General features: G+C 42.1%; 1 protein-coding gene across 3 annotated transcripts in view; it reads right to left on the reverse strand.

Moving 5' to 3' along the window:
• Mtf1 (metal regulatory transcription factor 1) overlaps window positions 1-15,961 on the reverse strand; it is a 47,926-nt gene that overhangs the window by 18,885 nt on the left and 13,080 nt on the right. For all 3 annotated transcript variants that reach the window (XM_042674927.1, XM_042674918.1, XM_042674936.1), the window contains exons 3-4: window positions 3,089-3,327; window positions 2,256-2,387 (exon numbers count right to left, since the gene is read on the reverse strand). In XM_042674927.1, coding sequence (XP_042530861.1) covers window positions 2,256-2,387; window positions 3,089-3,327 — 371 coding nt within the window. The remainder of the gene's footprint in view (window positions 1-2,255; window positions 2,388-3,088; window positions 3,328-15,961) is intronic.

Consider the following 15,961-nt stretch of genomic DNA (forward strand, 5'->3'; position numbering starts at 1 on the left):
TGATCAAATTTATAGGCCAGGAGCCAGTGGTTCATGCTTGTAATCCTAGCTACTAAGGAGGCTGAGATCTGAGGATCAGGGTTCAAAGCCAGCCCGGGCAGAAAAGTCTGTGAGACTTTTTGTTTGGTCGGTTGTGGGACTTGAACTCCAGGCCCAGAGTTCAAGCCCCAAGACTGATAAAAACAAAACAAAACAAGGGGCTGGGAAGGTGGCTCAGTGGTAAAGTGCTTGCCTTGCATGCATGAGGCCCTGGGTTTGATTCCCCCACATAAGCGGAAAAAGCTGGAGGTAGCACTGTGGCTCAAGTAGTAGAGCACTAGCCTTGAGCTGAAGAGCTGAGGGACAGTGCCCAGGCCCAGAGTTCAGTCCCCACAACTGACAAAAAAAAAAAAAAAAAATTTGAGCCATACCTTAAGCTGTTTGCCTTTTCAGTTATTTTTCTGATAGGGTTTCCTGCTTTTTGCTCTGGCTGACCTTGAATGGCAAGATCCTCCTTATTTACATCTCCCACAAGGCTGCAGTTACAGACCTGGATCAACATACTTGGTTGGCTTGTTGAAATGGAATCTTGCTAACTTTTTGCTATACTGACTGTCAACCACCATCCTTCCAATCTCAACTTCCTATAGCTAGGATTATAGGCACTCACCCCCATGCTGGGTCCTCTCCTTTACTTTCTTGATAACCAAGGCTAGAAGTAATCTTTCCCTCTTTAGAACTACTAAGGCATTTATCTACATGCTTCTTTCAGGCATCTCTTACTTCTTATTTCTTTCTGTGTACATTTCCCATCTGTTCTGCTAAACTGAGATGTCACTGAAGGCAGGATTCATGTAGCCCTTCACATGTAATTGAATTCTCTACATGGTAAACATCCAATAATTACATGTATGAGCAAATGCATTTTCTTATAAATCAAAATATTTCTTTAAACAGAAAACTCTAAAACATTCTAATTTTAAATGATCTATAATAATCACTATATCTAAAGTCCTATCTAATATTTAAGAAAAATAGCAGTTTTAATCATTTAAAAAATAAATGCATAGGTCTAAGTAGAAATGAGAGTCCAAGCAAGGTGCTCATGGCTCACATCTGTAATCCTACTCAGAAGGCTGATATCTAGAGAAAGAATTGTGGTTTTAGGCAAGCTCAGGTAAAACATTTCTCTAGGTTTTATCTTCAGGAAAACCTAGGATGGCCAGGCACCAGTGGCTCATGCCTGTAATCCTAGCTACTCAGGAGGCTGAGTACTGAGGATTGTGGTTCAAAACCAGCCAGGGCTTCAAAATTAAGTCTGTAAGACTCTTATCTACAATTAACTAATAAAAAGCCAGAAATGGAGCGGTGGCTCAAGTGGTAGAGTGCTAGCCTTGAGCAAAAACAGATCAGGGAATGCATCAAGGCACAGAGTTCAAGCCTCAGGACCAGCACATAAACCAATAAACAAATATATGCTAGGTGGAGAAATGATTTAAGTGATTGAGTTGCCAGCCTAGCAAATACAAAATTAGAATCCCCTCAGCAGTTTACAGAGGGAAAATACACTAAGCCTCAGAGCAGCAGCTGTAACAAACTAAAACTAACCATACTTGCCTTTAAAAGGATCATGACTCAAAAATGCAAAATTTAAGAATTCAAAAATTTGAAAGAATTCAATTCCATTTAACTGGTGTCTAAGACCTGTCTCTGGAGACAATTTTGTGTGTGTGTGCTGGTCCTGGGGCTTAAACTCAGGGCTCAGGTTTTTTAGTTGCTCAGTTGCTCAAAGCTATCACTCTACCACTTGGGCCAAAACTCTACTTTCAGCTTTCTGGTGTTTAACTGGAGATAAGAGTAACCATTGAAAAAGAAAAAAAAAAAAAGAGTAACCATTGGCAGTCAATATTCAAGCCACTGTGGGCATCTCACAGTCTCAGACACTATGTACTAACTTGTGGTTCAAAGGAGAGCTTTCTTCTTCATATTTCCCTGATACTCATAAAAGTACCTATCCCACATGAGAGTCAACAAATACTTTCTGAAAATACAGTGGAAGGATGAGGCAGGAAGGTGCCATCCACAGAGTGGGTGCTCCTGGAACCATCTATAATCCTCTAATGTGTAGCAGTTGGCTCCCGCTATCCTGGGCCAAGGCAACACTGCCAGAGAATGAACAAGTATAGGGAGCTTTCCTTTTCTACTTGCAAACTCCTCAGAGTTGCCAAGACACCCTGCTGATACCTGTTCATTGACAAGAGAACAGTAAGACCTACCGAAATGGCTTTTCTCCTGTGTGGGTTCGAACGTGCTTCCTCAGATCACTGAGTGTGGTGAAGTATTTGCTGCAGCCTTGAGATTCACAGTTAAACGTTTTCCCTGTGTGAAGCCTTTGATGTGCTTTCAACCTGCAAAACATCCCAGAGAAATGCCCTATGGTATAATGTACTACAGAACCTCCTGTGCAGCCTAATGTACTGCAGGATCAAGTACTTATGAATCCCATATCTAGGGTATATTAGTATCCACTAAAAAGAGGTTGAGAGAAATAAACAGTGCAATAGTGACTACTCACTGGCTGGGCTTCAAACCTCCACCCTACATCTTACTGGATTAAGTCTGCTACAGAAATGCTTCTACTTACCTAACCACTTAAGACTTGAGCCCAGCATTCTGTGTGCTTTCAAAGTATTAGCTACTGTTATTACTGTTTTCTCTAGCTAATATTGGAGACTAGTGTAAGTCTCCTGATACAAACAGAGGAAGGAGAAATAGTCATCCATTCACAACTTCCCATTTCTCAGGACAGAAAGAAATTATCTTCAGGGTAAGGAGGAAAAAAAAATTACAGAAGATTTAGAATGAAGATCCTGTTCCAAGGGGACCAGTTCCTCTACACTAGCTAAAATTCCAAGGCCAGAATGTCACTCCATGAGCTCTAAAATCTAAACAGAGATGAACTATTACTACTCAGCCTAAAGCATTTCCACTACTAGATGTCCCATAGAGAAGCACAACGGTGAATTATCTCTCTTGCTGAAGGTAACAGCTGGCAGCCACAGGTTAGAGCAGGGTCAGAAGCTGGTGAAGCCATGGAGGAGAGGCCAACCTGTACAGTGTGTTGAATGCCTTTTCACAGCCCTGCACATCGCACTCAAATGGCTTCTCCTTCGTGTGCACTCGCACGTGGATCCTGAGGCTGTAGGAGGTGAGGAAGGCCTTGCCACAGCCTTCTTGATTACAGACAAAGGTGTATTCTCCTCGGTGAGTCTTCTGGTGGGTGCGCAGGTTACCTGCTGTGCTGTAGGTACGGGGGCAGCCCTCGAAGGTGCACTGGTACCGCTTCACCTGGCAGACAGAAGATACCTCATCAATGGGGCAAAATGACTGCCCACACTTACCTCCTTCTGAATTCAGCTGCCAGGAAATGTTGGAGAAAATACAAATGGGTTTCCATCATAAACACAGAAAACCACCTCCAAGGGCATGGGAGAAACCTTCTTGTTGTTCAAAGCACACATAGACAATGCATAGTAAGTATTTGAAGTGACAGTGGTTTTACACACTGCTGTCCATCTATCTCTTGACATATAAGTATATGTTTTCATATGAAATCTTCACATTGTTTTAAGGTGTGATTTAAATTTTTTTCCCTCTGGCACTCCAACTTGATTAGAATTGACCAATGTTAAAGATATTTGCTGACCAATGTAATACTGAGTCTAAAGCATCCTGAAATTGATATAACTAATCAACAGACAGTATTCAGGATTTCTCTGAATAGTTGCCACTGCTTATTTTCAAATCCTCAAAAGAAATGAAAATGCATCATGAATTCTTGGAATATCTGAAAGTATGTAGCATTTTTCAGATCATCAGCCTGATGCTCTCAGTATAGAGGCTTGAACTCAAGGCCTCCTGTTTTCACTCAGCTGTTGCTCTACCACTTGAGCCACTCCTCCAGCCTGGGTTTTTGCTGGTTAGTTAAAGTCTTTGAAACTCAATCCTCTAGGTCTCAGCCTCCTGAATAGTTAGAATTATACTTGTGAGCTACAGGAACCTGGCTCACTACGAACTTCTTGACATGGAAGGAAATGGCAGGGCTACATGCAAGCCTCCATCTCCCTCAATGTCCATGTGCTCCTTGGCAAACTGGCTGCACTGTGTGAAACTATTCTTTTGAACTGCCTGGTACTCAGCCTCTTTCACCCACCCATAATGTCCTTGATTATCTGCAAATATATCCACTGATATACCAGTGCTTTGTCCTGAAAATTCATACTTCTCAACACAGCAGTGCCACAGGACTGTCTCTTCTGAGAGGCTACTCTCTTCTCTCCTAACCTCTAAATAGAGGTGTCTAAAATTTGCCTCTTGAACAAGGCATTTGAATTTTCTGAGCTCCAGGTTCTTTATTTCTCAAATGCAAGTATAAATACCTTTCCTGCCTATCTCACAGGACTCATACACACACACACACACACACACACGCACACGCACGCACGCACACACGCACGCACATATATACACACACACATATGCTAGTATTATTGTCTAGCTTTAAACAACATCTTTGTATGCACAAATCTTGGGGCTTTTTTAAAGTAATTTTTAAGAAATAGTCTTCCCGCCCAGCACCAGTGGCTCACACCTTTAATCCTAGCTACTCAGGAGGCTGAGGTCTGAGGATCAGGTTCAAAGCTAGCCTGGGAAGGAAAGTCCATAAGACTATTATCTCCAATTAACCACCAGAAAACCAAAAGTGGCACTATGGCTCAATATAGTAGAACCCTGCCTTGAGCAAAAGAGCCCAAGCCCTAAGTTTAAGCCTTACAACCAACAACAACAACAACAACAAAAAGGGGTGGTGGTAGTTGTCTCCCTAACATAGCTCAAGGACTCAATCCTCCTGCCTCAGTCTTCTTCCTAAGTATTGGGTCTGTGCCAGCACTCCCCACTGGTATGTACAAGTCCTAATCTTTCTCCAAGGCAGCAATCCGTGTCTCCAGCTTTATGTACTATAGTACATTGATGCTATTTACTTAACAGCTACTGAACTACTATGCCTTAGACAACAAATTCAGTATCATGGAGAAAAGACAAAAATCTCTGAGCCTACAAACAAACACACACATACACAGTACTTTGGGAATATAAAAGGAACTTTAATGACGTGACTGTAAAAGGGGGATGAAGGATGGTTAATGGGCAGGGCAGATATGTGAATATTCTAAAAGTAATATATGTAATGAAAATGGCATAATAAAACCCTCCAACAACTATTTAAAAGAAGGGAGAAGGGGGGCTGGGAAGGTGGCTCAGTGGTAGAGCGCTTGTCTTGCATGCCTGAGGCCCTGGGTTCGATTCCTCAGCACCACATAAGCAAAAAGAAAAAAGCCAGAAGTGGCGCTGTGGCTCAGGTGGTAGAGCACTAGCCTTGAGCTGAAGAGCTGAGGGACAGCGCCCAGGCCCAGAGTTCAGGCCCCACGACCGGACCCCCCCCCCAAAAAAAAAAAAAAACAAAGAAGGGAGAAGGGAGTAGAGGGGCTAAAAGTTATCTAGATGGGGCAAATTTGATCAAACTACTTTATATGGGTATTATAAACATCACAGCGAAGGTTTTTTGGTACAGTTAGATTTAAGTTCATAAGTGTTCTTCAATGATCTTCTAACCCCTCCTAAAATGGAATCAATGAAAACCCAGAGACAAAAGATGTTTCTGACTCAAATTTGTTTGGGGGAGAGGGGTTGGGCGTGGGACTTGAACTAAGCCTAGGTGCTGTCCCTCAGATCTTCAGCTCAAGGCTACCACACTACCTCTTGAGCCACAACGCTACTTCCAGTTTTCTGAGGGGTTTATTGGAGATAAGAGTCTCACAGAGTTTCTTGCCCGGGCTGGCTTTGAACCGCGATCCTCAGATCTCAGCCTCCTGAGTAGCTAGGAAAGGCCTGAGCCACCAGTGCCTGGTTCTGATTCGAATATTTTTTAACTCTTTTGTTTTTAGCTGAGCTAACAAGGTATTTTTCAGATAATCCAGTAGAGAAAGGCCCTGAAAGAGGGAATAAGCATGAGGACAACTGCGCATGTAGGTATCGTTATCCACAAAAAATGGCACTATGTGAGAGATTGGATGGAGTAAGAAAAACAAAAAGCTGGACATGATGGCAAATGCCTGTAATCCTGGCACTTGGGAAACAGAGAGGAGGATGGAGAGTTTGAGGTCAGCTCAAATGGAGTATTGTGATAGCTGGGCGTCACGCCTATAATCCTAGCTACTTAAGAGGCTGAGATCTGAAGATCATGGTTCAAAGCCAGCCTAAGCAGGGAGATCTGTGAGACTCTGATCGCCAATTAACCACCAGAAAACCAAATGGTGTTGTGGCTCAAGTGGCAGAGTGCTAGCCTTAGCTGAAGAGCTCAAGGACAGCTTCCAGGCCCAGCATTCAAGCCCCATGACTGCCAAAAAAAAGGGGGGGGGGGAGAAAGAAAGGAAGGAAGGAAGGAAGGAAGGAAGGAAGGAGGTGATAGTGAACATCATGACATGAATGCCATGGAAATTAAGAATAAAGTGACCAGCTGCCATAGGGACAACGGGGTGCTGAGGACTGAGAGCGGCAAAGTGGAGAAGCTAAGATCAACTCTCAAAATTATGGCCTGCAGGCCAATATAAATTGTGAGGCTACCACTATGGGTTGAATGGGCCCAGGAAGAAATGTCTAATATACACATGAACATACAGGCTGCAAAAGAAGACTTTATAGGGTGCTAGGAATGTGGCTCTGCAGTAGAGTGCTTGCCTAGCATTCATGAAGCCCTGGATTCAATTCCTCAGTACCACATACACAGAAAAAGCTGGAAGTGGCACTGTGGCTCAAGTGGTAGAGTGCCTTGAGCAAAAGAAGCTCAGGGACAGTGTCCAGCCCTTGATTTCAAGCCCCAGAACTGGCACAAAAAAAAAGAAGAGGAAGAGGAAGAAGAGGAAGAGGAAAAGGAAGAGGAAGAGGAGGAGGAAGAGGAGGAGGAGGAAGAAGAAGAATGAGGAGGAGGAAGAGGAGGAGGAGAAGAAGATGATGAAGAAGACAACGATGAAGATTCTAATGGCAGAAGCCTTTGGTACACAGTCAACAGCTGACTTTACTTGTAACACAATACTAAGTATCAGGTTCAGGTATAAGGCCCAACTCTGCCAGTTACAAAAATGAAACTTACTGAGCCTCAATTTCCTTACTTATAGAGGGGCCAAAAATCTATCTTCTTTTAGTTGTTGCAAAGAATATTATTAAGAATAATTTATGTAAAGCATTTAATATAGTAATTGACATATATACCAATCAAGTATACCCAATATCCAATGAAGTAATAGCTCTCATAAGAGGACAAAAGGCAGCCCCCAAAGCTACTAAAATTCAACCTACTAGTGAAAGAAGAGAAGCCTTTGGTGAGTAAGTGGGAGAAGGAAGCATAGAGGCAAAGAATGTCATAGAAGCCAAAAGAAACAGGGTGTCGATGAAAAGGAAATGATCAAAATGTCAAATGGCAGAGAAAATAAGGAAGCCAAGGACTGGGGAAACACGCGGATCACACCTAGGAATTCACTAGTGACTCAGCAAGACTCACGAACAAATGACTGGGGCAGGGGTCAGGATGGAAGTGAATAAATAAAAAAGGAAGTGGAAAGAGTCCAGATGGTAGGCAAACGCACAAGGGGACTTGTGGTGTTCTTCATAAGACTAATTTTTTTGCTTTGTTTTGATTTTGGCTATATTGAGTTATAAACTCAACCTTCATGTGTTAGGCAAGTACTCTAGCACATGCCTCCAGCCCTTTTTGGTTTAGTGTTTTGTTTTGTTTTCCAGATAGGGCAGTTTCTGCAGGGGGGGGGGGGGTGTTGTTGTTGCCTTAGACTGTAATCTTATCTCCACCTCCAACTAGCTTAGGGTTACAGACCTACACCATCCTGTTGGTGCTAGATCTGGAGCAGATTTTAAGGGAGAAATGTCCTGGAAGATCTAGGGAGTAACAGAAAAAAGAGAAAAGGCAATATTGTATATGTAAGGGCTTTAGCTCAGTGGTAGAATGACTACTTGGTATACAATAACTGAATTTGGTTCCCAGCACACAAAACCACCTGGATGGAGAGAAAAGCATAAGGTTGGTAGTTCAGAGCCATTCAGTTTCAAAGACAAAAATGGAAAATAATGGGTGTGATCAAGGAGAAACAGTTTTCTTTTGATTTCATGGTCTGTCTCAGCTACTCAACCCTACTACTGAATAATAAAGTAACTGGAGACATACATAAAACAACAAGGCTATGTTCAAAGAAATTTATGGACAGTGACATTTGAAGTTTATATAATATGGAGTCTTTTGAAAAATGTTTTTAGCCATCTTCTTTCTATTAAAAAAATAATTAGGGCTGGGAAGGTGGCTCAGTGGTAGAGCGCTTGCCTTGCATGCTCAAGGCCCTGGGTTCGATTCCTCAGCACCACATAAGCAAAAAGAAAAAAGCCGGAAGTGGCACTGTGGCTCAAGTGGTAGAGCGCTAGCCTTGAGCTGAAGAGCTGAGGAACAGTGCCCAGGCCCAGAGTTCAGGCCCCACGACCGGACCCAAAAAAAAAAAAAAAAAAATTAAAGATGCCAGGCACCAGTGGCTCACACTTATAATCCTAAACTACACAGTAGGCTGAGATCTGAAGATCATAGTTTGAAGCCAGCCTGGGTAGGAAAGTCCATGAGACTCTTTTTTCTTCTTCTTTTTTTTGCTTGTCCTGGGGCCTGAACCTCAGCTTGCCAGCTCAAGGCTAGCGCTCAACCACTTGAGCCACAGTGTCCCTTCTGGCTTTTTCTGCTCATGTGGTACTGAGGAATGGAACCCAGGGCCTCATGCACACAAGGCAAGCACTCTACCACTGAGCCACCTTCCCAGCCCTCCATGAGACTCTTTTTTTTTGGGGGGGGGGGGGGTCCGGTTGTGGGGCCTGAACTCTGGGCCTGGGCGTTGTCCCTCAGCTCTTCAGCACAAGGCTAGCGCTCTACCACTTGAGCCACAGCGCCACTTCCGGCTTTTTGCTTATGTGGTGCTGAGGAATCGAACCCAGGGCCTCAGGCATGCAAGGCAAGCACTCTACCACTGAGCCACCTTCCCAGCCCCTCCATGAGACTCTTATAGCCAATAAATTACTCAGAAAAAGCCAGAAGTGGGGCTGTGGCACAAGTGGTAGAATACTAGTCTTGAACCCAAAGAGGCACTCAGGCCATGAGTTCAAGCCCCAGGACCCGCGGCGGTGGCAACAACAATACAACAACAACAAATCGTTAAAAATGTTTAAAACTAGGGCTAAAAATGTGGCTTGATGGCTGTACACTTATCAAGCATGCCCAAGGCCCTAGATTCAGTCTCCAGTACTGCCAAACAAACAAGGTAAAAAGGATTCTTAGTTCTATAGCTATACAAAAATCAAGCGACTGGTATGATGGTGTTCACATGTACTCTTAGCACTTGGGAGGTACATGCAGGAGGATAGTGAGTTTAAGATTTGCCAAGGTTGCACAAGACCTTATCTCAAAAAAAAAAAAAAACAAGGAAGGAAGGAAGAGAGGGAGGAAGGGAGGGAGGGAGGGAGGGAGGGAGGAAGGAAGGAAGGAAGGAAGGAAGGAAGGAAGGAAGGAAGGAAGGAAGGAAGGAAGGAAGGAAGGAAGGAAAACAATGAGCAAGCAGCTGATAGATTTGGCCAATGAGCCACAGCCTCTACCAAAATCTGTAGGAGTGAAGAGAGAGGCCAAGACTCCGCCTAGCTCCTCCACCCTCTCTCTCTTTCACTTGTCTAACACTCAATCTAACCTTACACAACTCTTCAGGTTTCTGAGGTACCTATTCACTGCTTGCCTTTCCCACTGCCACACAGGTATACTAGTAAGTATCCATAAAACTGAATTCCTCATCCTTTAATCTCAGGTCTCAGGGCCTAGTTTTGAAGTCAGGCTAGGGTTCTAAAGCAGCCCAAGACTGAGATGCAGTTTAGTGGACAAGCACTTGCCTAGCAAGCAGTATACCCTGCCTGGGTTCCATACTCAGTACCAAAAGCAGAAAAGAAATTTATATATATATATATATATATATATATATATATATATAATAAAACAGTGCTCCACACATACCATCTCTGCTCAAATGATCCAGTCCCAATTCCTTAGCCTGATATTAAATGACATAACTTTTTTGCCCTATTACTAAATAACAAGCCAGTAGAAGGCTATGTCTAGGCCTAAAGGCAACAACATAATTTTCCCCAATTGCAATTCTAATTCCTACTTCCTAGACTTTTCTCTCTCCTCTGCCTTGACTAGAAATGCCCAGATGCTTTATTTGCTTTTCTTAGTTTCCCTGTCTTTCTATAACCGTTCTATGTCGACAGGATAGTGTCCTTCCCTAAATGCCAATAACAACTCATTTGACACTTAGCTTATATTGGTAATTTTCCTCTCTGCATACATCCTGACTTCCCAACAAGACTAAAAGCCACTTCCAAGCTGCCAAGTAGAGATTTCAAAATAACCACTGATCAGTCAGGAAGAGTGACTGTACATGTAGCAATAAAGGAGATATGTCCCAATCATAAAGCTTATGGCAATGATGAGTGATAACAGTAGATTTCATTCTTTTGTTTGTTTTATTGGTCTTGGCTAACCTAGAATTTGTTCTGAGACTGGCCTCAAACCTGTAATCCTTGTACCTCAACCTCCTAAGAGCTGGAATTACAGATGTGCATGACCATACTACCTTAGAAGTTCATTCCTAAAATGCTACAGCAGTTGGTAATTGCTTAGTAGGTAAATAATTGCAACAAATAATTATCTTTCTTGCCTCTCTGCCCTGCTCTATCTGAGTTTATGTACTTGGCCAAATCAAACTTCTGTTACGTGTTCTTGTCTTAAGGGCTAGTATGCAACTAGTACTTATTCCCACTCCAAACTAGAATAGGCATCCTTATTATAGGATCTCATGACTTCTGTGCTCTCTATCTGGGGCTTCTCTAGGCAGAGATTCAGCTAACTATGCATCAAAATATTAGAAAAACTGTCTGTGCTATGTATAGAACTTCTCCCCATTATTTTCCAAATAATACAGTACAACAACTCTAGTGCTTACACTGTATTAGGTAACATGAAGAATCTAAAGATGATTTAAAGTATATAGGAAAAGGTATATAGGTTGTATGCAAACACTACTCTTTTAGAGCAATAAGGGAGGGAAAAAATTAAACAGATTCAAATAGGGGAAGAAGAAGTCAAATAATCCCTATTTGTAGATGATATGACCCTATGCCTAACAGAGTCTATGGACTCTACCAAAAATTTCTACATCTGATAAATGCCTTCAGATATGTAGCAGGATATAAAATAATCACTTAAAAAATCATCAGTCTTAGCTGGGCACCAATGGCTCATGCCTGTAATCCTAGCTACTCAGGAGGCTGAGATATGAGGATCATGGTTCAAAGCAGCCCAGGCTTTCAGAAAGTCTGTAAGACTTTAACCACTGGAAGTGGCACTGTGGCTCAAAGTCGTACAGCATTAGCCTTGAGAGAAAAACTCAGAGACAGTGCCCTGAGTTCATGCCCAACAACCAACCAAGAAAGAAAAAGGAAGGAAGGAAAGAAGGAAGAAAGAAAGAAAGAAAGAAAGGAAGGAAGGAAGGAAGAAAGAGAGAGAGAGAAAGAAAGAGAGAGAGAGAGGGAAGGAGGGAGGGAGGGAGGGAGGGAAGGAGGGAGGGAGGGAGGAGGGGGGGAGGAAAGAAGGGAGGAAGGAAGGAAGGAAGGAAAGGAGGAAGGAAGGGAGGAAAAGAAAACAAACAAGGCTGGGAGGGGACCCTCTTAAACTTCTCGTGGGAATGTATATTAGTGTAACCACTGTGGAAATCAGTCTGGAAGTGCCTCAGAAAACTATCAATAGATGTACTTGTGACCCTAGCACAGCACCATTGTGCATGTATCCAATAGAATAGATAATAATGTACAAGAAAGATACCTGAATACCCATCTTTACTACAGCACTGTTCACTATAGCTAAATCGCAAAATCAACCAAGGTGCCCAACAATAGATGAACGAATAAAGAAGATATGGTATATATATACACATCAGATATCATACAGCCATAAAAAAATGAAATAAATTCATTTGTAGGAGATAAACCAAGTCCAAAAGGCCAACTATATGTGGAAGCTAGTCTTAAAAGACACACATAGCCAGGCACTGGTGGCTCACACCTGTAATCCTAGCTACTCAGGCTGCTGGGATCTTGAAAGTCCCTAATTTTTTTTTTTTTTTGTCGGTTGTGGAGCTTGAACTCTGGACCTGGGTGCTGTCCCTCAGCTCTTCAGCTCAAGACAAATGCTCTACCATGTGAGCCACACCACCACTTCCAATTTTCTGGTGGTTAATTGGAGATAAGTGTCTCATGGACTTTCCTGCCCAGCTCATGAGACTCTTACCTCCAGTAAATTACCAAAAAAAGCCAGAAGTGGTAGAGTGCTAGCTTTGAACAAAGCTAGAGTAGAAGAGTTGTAGAGTGCTAACTTTGAACCAAAGAAGCTTAGGGACTGCACCCAGGCTTAGAATAGCTCAAGCCCCTGGACTAGCTTTAAAAAAAAAAAGACACACACATTTAAGGGCATGCATATATGTATATATAACTACATCTATCTATCTATCTATCTATCTATCTATCTATCTATCTATCTATCTATGTGTCATGCACACAAGACTGTAACTAAGGGATTGTGTAGAAGGAAAAAAGGAAGGGAAGGGTTGGGAAGGTAGCTCAGTGGTAGAGAACTTGCCTTGCATGCATGAGGCCCTGGGTTCAATTCCTAAGCACCATATAAGCAGAAAAAGCCCGAAGTGGTGCTGTGGCTAAAGTGGTAGAGCGCTAGCATTAAGCTGAAGAGCTGAGGGACAATGCCCAGGCCTAGAGTTCAGGCCCCACAACTGACAAAAAAAAAAAAAAGGAAGGGAAGAGAGAAGGTGAATAATTTCAAACTATGATACATCTATGTATAGATATAACATAAGAAGGGACATGATGTAAGCTGCTGACAACAGAGGACAGGAAGTAAGAGAAGCATAAAGTTATTGTGAGCAAAACAAAATATATGTATTTCTAAAATAACATGGTGAACCCCCTTGGTACAATTAATACATGACTAAGAAAACAGTAAAGTTAATAGGCTTGGATGGGGGGCACCAACAGGAGGAGAGAGGGCAAGAAAAGGCAGTGCATGGTAATGAATATAGTGAGCACAGTTTATTTGCATGTATAAAAACAGGACAATGAGACCTGTTGAAATTGTTTTAGGAAAGGGGAAAAAGATGGGGGTGACAGGGGAAGGTTAATGAAAGACATTATTTACATGTGAGGAATTTACATACAAGGACAAAACCTCTCTTGTACAACTAATGTATGTTAATTTAAGAAAATTTAGAAAAAAATTGTGCCTCTACTGAATTTGTACAGAATTTCCCCCTCATCATTGTTCCCTAAACAATACAGCTCAGGGCCTGGGCACTGGTCCTGAGCTTCTTTTGCTCAAGGCTAGCACTCTACCACTTGAGCCACAGCACCACTTTCAGCTTTTTCTGTGTATGTGGTACTGAGGAATCGAACCCAGGGCTTCATAAATGCTAGGCAAGCACTCTACCACTGAGCCACATTCTCAGCCTGTAAAACAACTATTTACTAGTGCTTGTACTGAATTAGATAATGTAAGTAATTAAAAGATGATATATGTATGTGTGTATTATATGCAAATACAACTTGAACATCCATGTACTTTGTATGCATGGGAGGTGCAGTTTTGGAACTAATTCCCAATGGATAATCAGAATGACCGTTTCTCTTTAAAGTAGGAGATAAAATTAAGATGAAATAACATATTACATCATTATCTATAGTTGCCAGGCAAAACAGTATCTGGAAAATAATAGACATTAAATAAATATTTGTTGAATTAAATAATTCAACACAGGGGAACAACTACTCATTGGCTATACTGTAAGCTCCAGAAGAACAGGACGAGGCTTAACTGGTTCACTGACAACATACCCTCAGAAATTAGCCTGAGGAGAAGCAGTGATGCATCCACATTTCTTTTTGGTTCTTTTTGTTTGTTGTTTTTGTTTGTTCTAAGACTTAAACTAGGGGCCTCAGACTTTCATTTAGCTTTCCTGCTCACAACTGGCATTCCACCATGTAAGCCACACACCACCAACCAGCATAGCATTTTGCTGGTTAACTGGACATGGAGTCTGTCTAACTGGTTTCAGTGATCCTATCTCAGCCTTCTGAATATCTAAGATTACTAGTGTAAGCCACTTACACCCAGCTCCATTCACATTTTCCAATGCTATGGAAGTAGTGACAAGGACCACAAGTGGTGAGAAGTAAGTGTATCAAGGAGGATGGTCAACTAGGTAAATGCAGCAGAGAAGATGGATCAAGTATTCTTAGTTGCTTGTAATCTTTGCACTCAGAGGCTGAGGCAGAAGGATCACAAATTCAAAGCCAGTGAGTTTGAAATTAGGCTGGGTTATGGGGCTTCAAAGTAAAATACTGTCTAAAAACAAAAACAGCCAGGCGCTAGTGGCTCATGCCTGTAATCCTAACTACTCAGGAGGCTGAGATCTGCAGATTGCAGTTCAAAGCCAGCCGGGATAAGGAAAGTCTGTGAGACTCTTATCTCCAATATACCACTCAGAAAACCAGAAGCGGTGCTGTGGCTCAAGTGGTAGAGTCCTAGACTTGAGCTGAAGAGCTGAGGGACAGTGCCCAGGCCCAGAGTTCAATCCCCACAACTGATCAAAAAACAAAAACAACAACAACTAGCTGCTCTAGCTTAATAAGATCACTACAAGAGTGGGGCAGTGGCCAAAGTGTAAGGAAGTAAGTACCAACTACACTTTCAAGAAAACTTGAAAGACTAAGGACCGATAATTAGAAGATACAAGTTGAGAAAGTATTTGTATTCAAAACAGGGGTAGACAGTTGAGTATCAAAAGTACCCCTATACAAGCTAAATAAATAATCTTTCACTTCATCTGAAAGAAATAGTTAATACAAATAGCCACTCGGTATCTTTCAGAATTCTTTTAAAATAGCACCAAATTTCAGTAAAAAGGGAAAACTAAACCTCTCCAAGCTGAATCAGAACAGGAAGTTACAAAACCATCCATGCAGTTTTTCTTGATTACACATAGGAAGTATTACAACACTGGAGACTTTTAAAGCAGATGAAGTTGAACACACAAGTATCAAAACTCAGGCTCTGAGAATTATATTGTATTTTGTGCTAAGGAATTAAAAAATAAAACCTTGCTACTAAGAGGCCCAGAATCAAGAGGAGAGCCAAACAGATAAAGAGATAGGAACCAGGTGGCTTGGGAAGCTGAATTGATAAGGAGTGGGTTCAGCACACTAGGGAAAGAATGCAACTTAGACAGGGTGACTAAGAGAAGCCAGAGGTGACACCCAAAGGGAATCTAAAGACTTCAGGGAGGGGTGGCACATAATTACTTTACTTATCAAAATGATATCTATGTAGTGAATTCAATGTCACTAAACACTCCACAGGATATAAAGAAAATTTGTTTTTCTAAGAGAGCTTAAGACTCAACAGGCAACTTCAGCTTTCTTGCACCACCTCACACAGCTGTTGCTAACCACACTGCGTGCTAAGACTCCAAAAAATAGAGCTATGCTACTACTGGGCAGGAAGCCTGAGCCTCCCGGAGAGTGGGTAATGACTTAAAAAGTGTTCCCAGCAGCTCTAAAATAAGAGGAATACTTAACAAAGATGACTGCCCTGTGAAGTCAACAGAACCAGAGAGAGAAAAGTAGAGGAAATAAGCAATAGTGAGAAAATTAAACCCTGAACTCCAAGAAACACAAGTTAAAAAAAAAAAAATTGCCAGGTGCACTAGCTGCG

The sequence above is a fragment of the Dipodomys spectabilis genome, unplaced genomic scaffold, assembly GCF_019054845.1.
Source record: "Dipodomys spectabilis isolate Male_0828 unplaced genomic scaffold, ASM1905484v1 ptg000002l, whole genome shotgun sequence".
NCBI classification, from domain to species: domain Eukaryota; kingdom Metazoa; phylum Chordata; class Mammalia; order Rodentia; family Heteromyidae; genus Dipodomys; species Dipodomys spectabilis.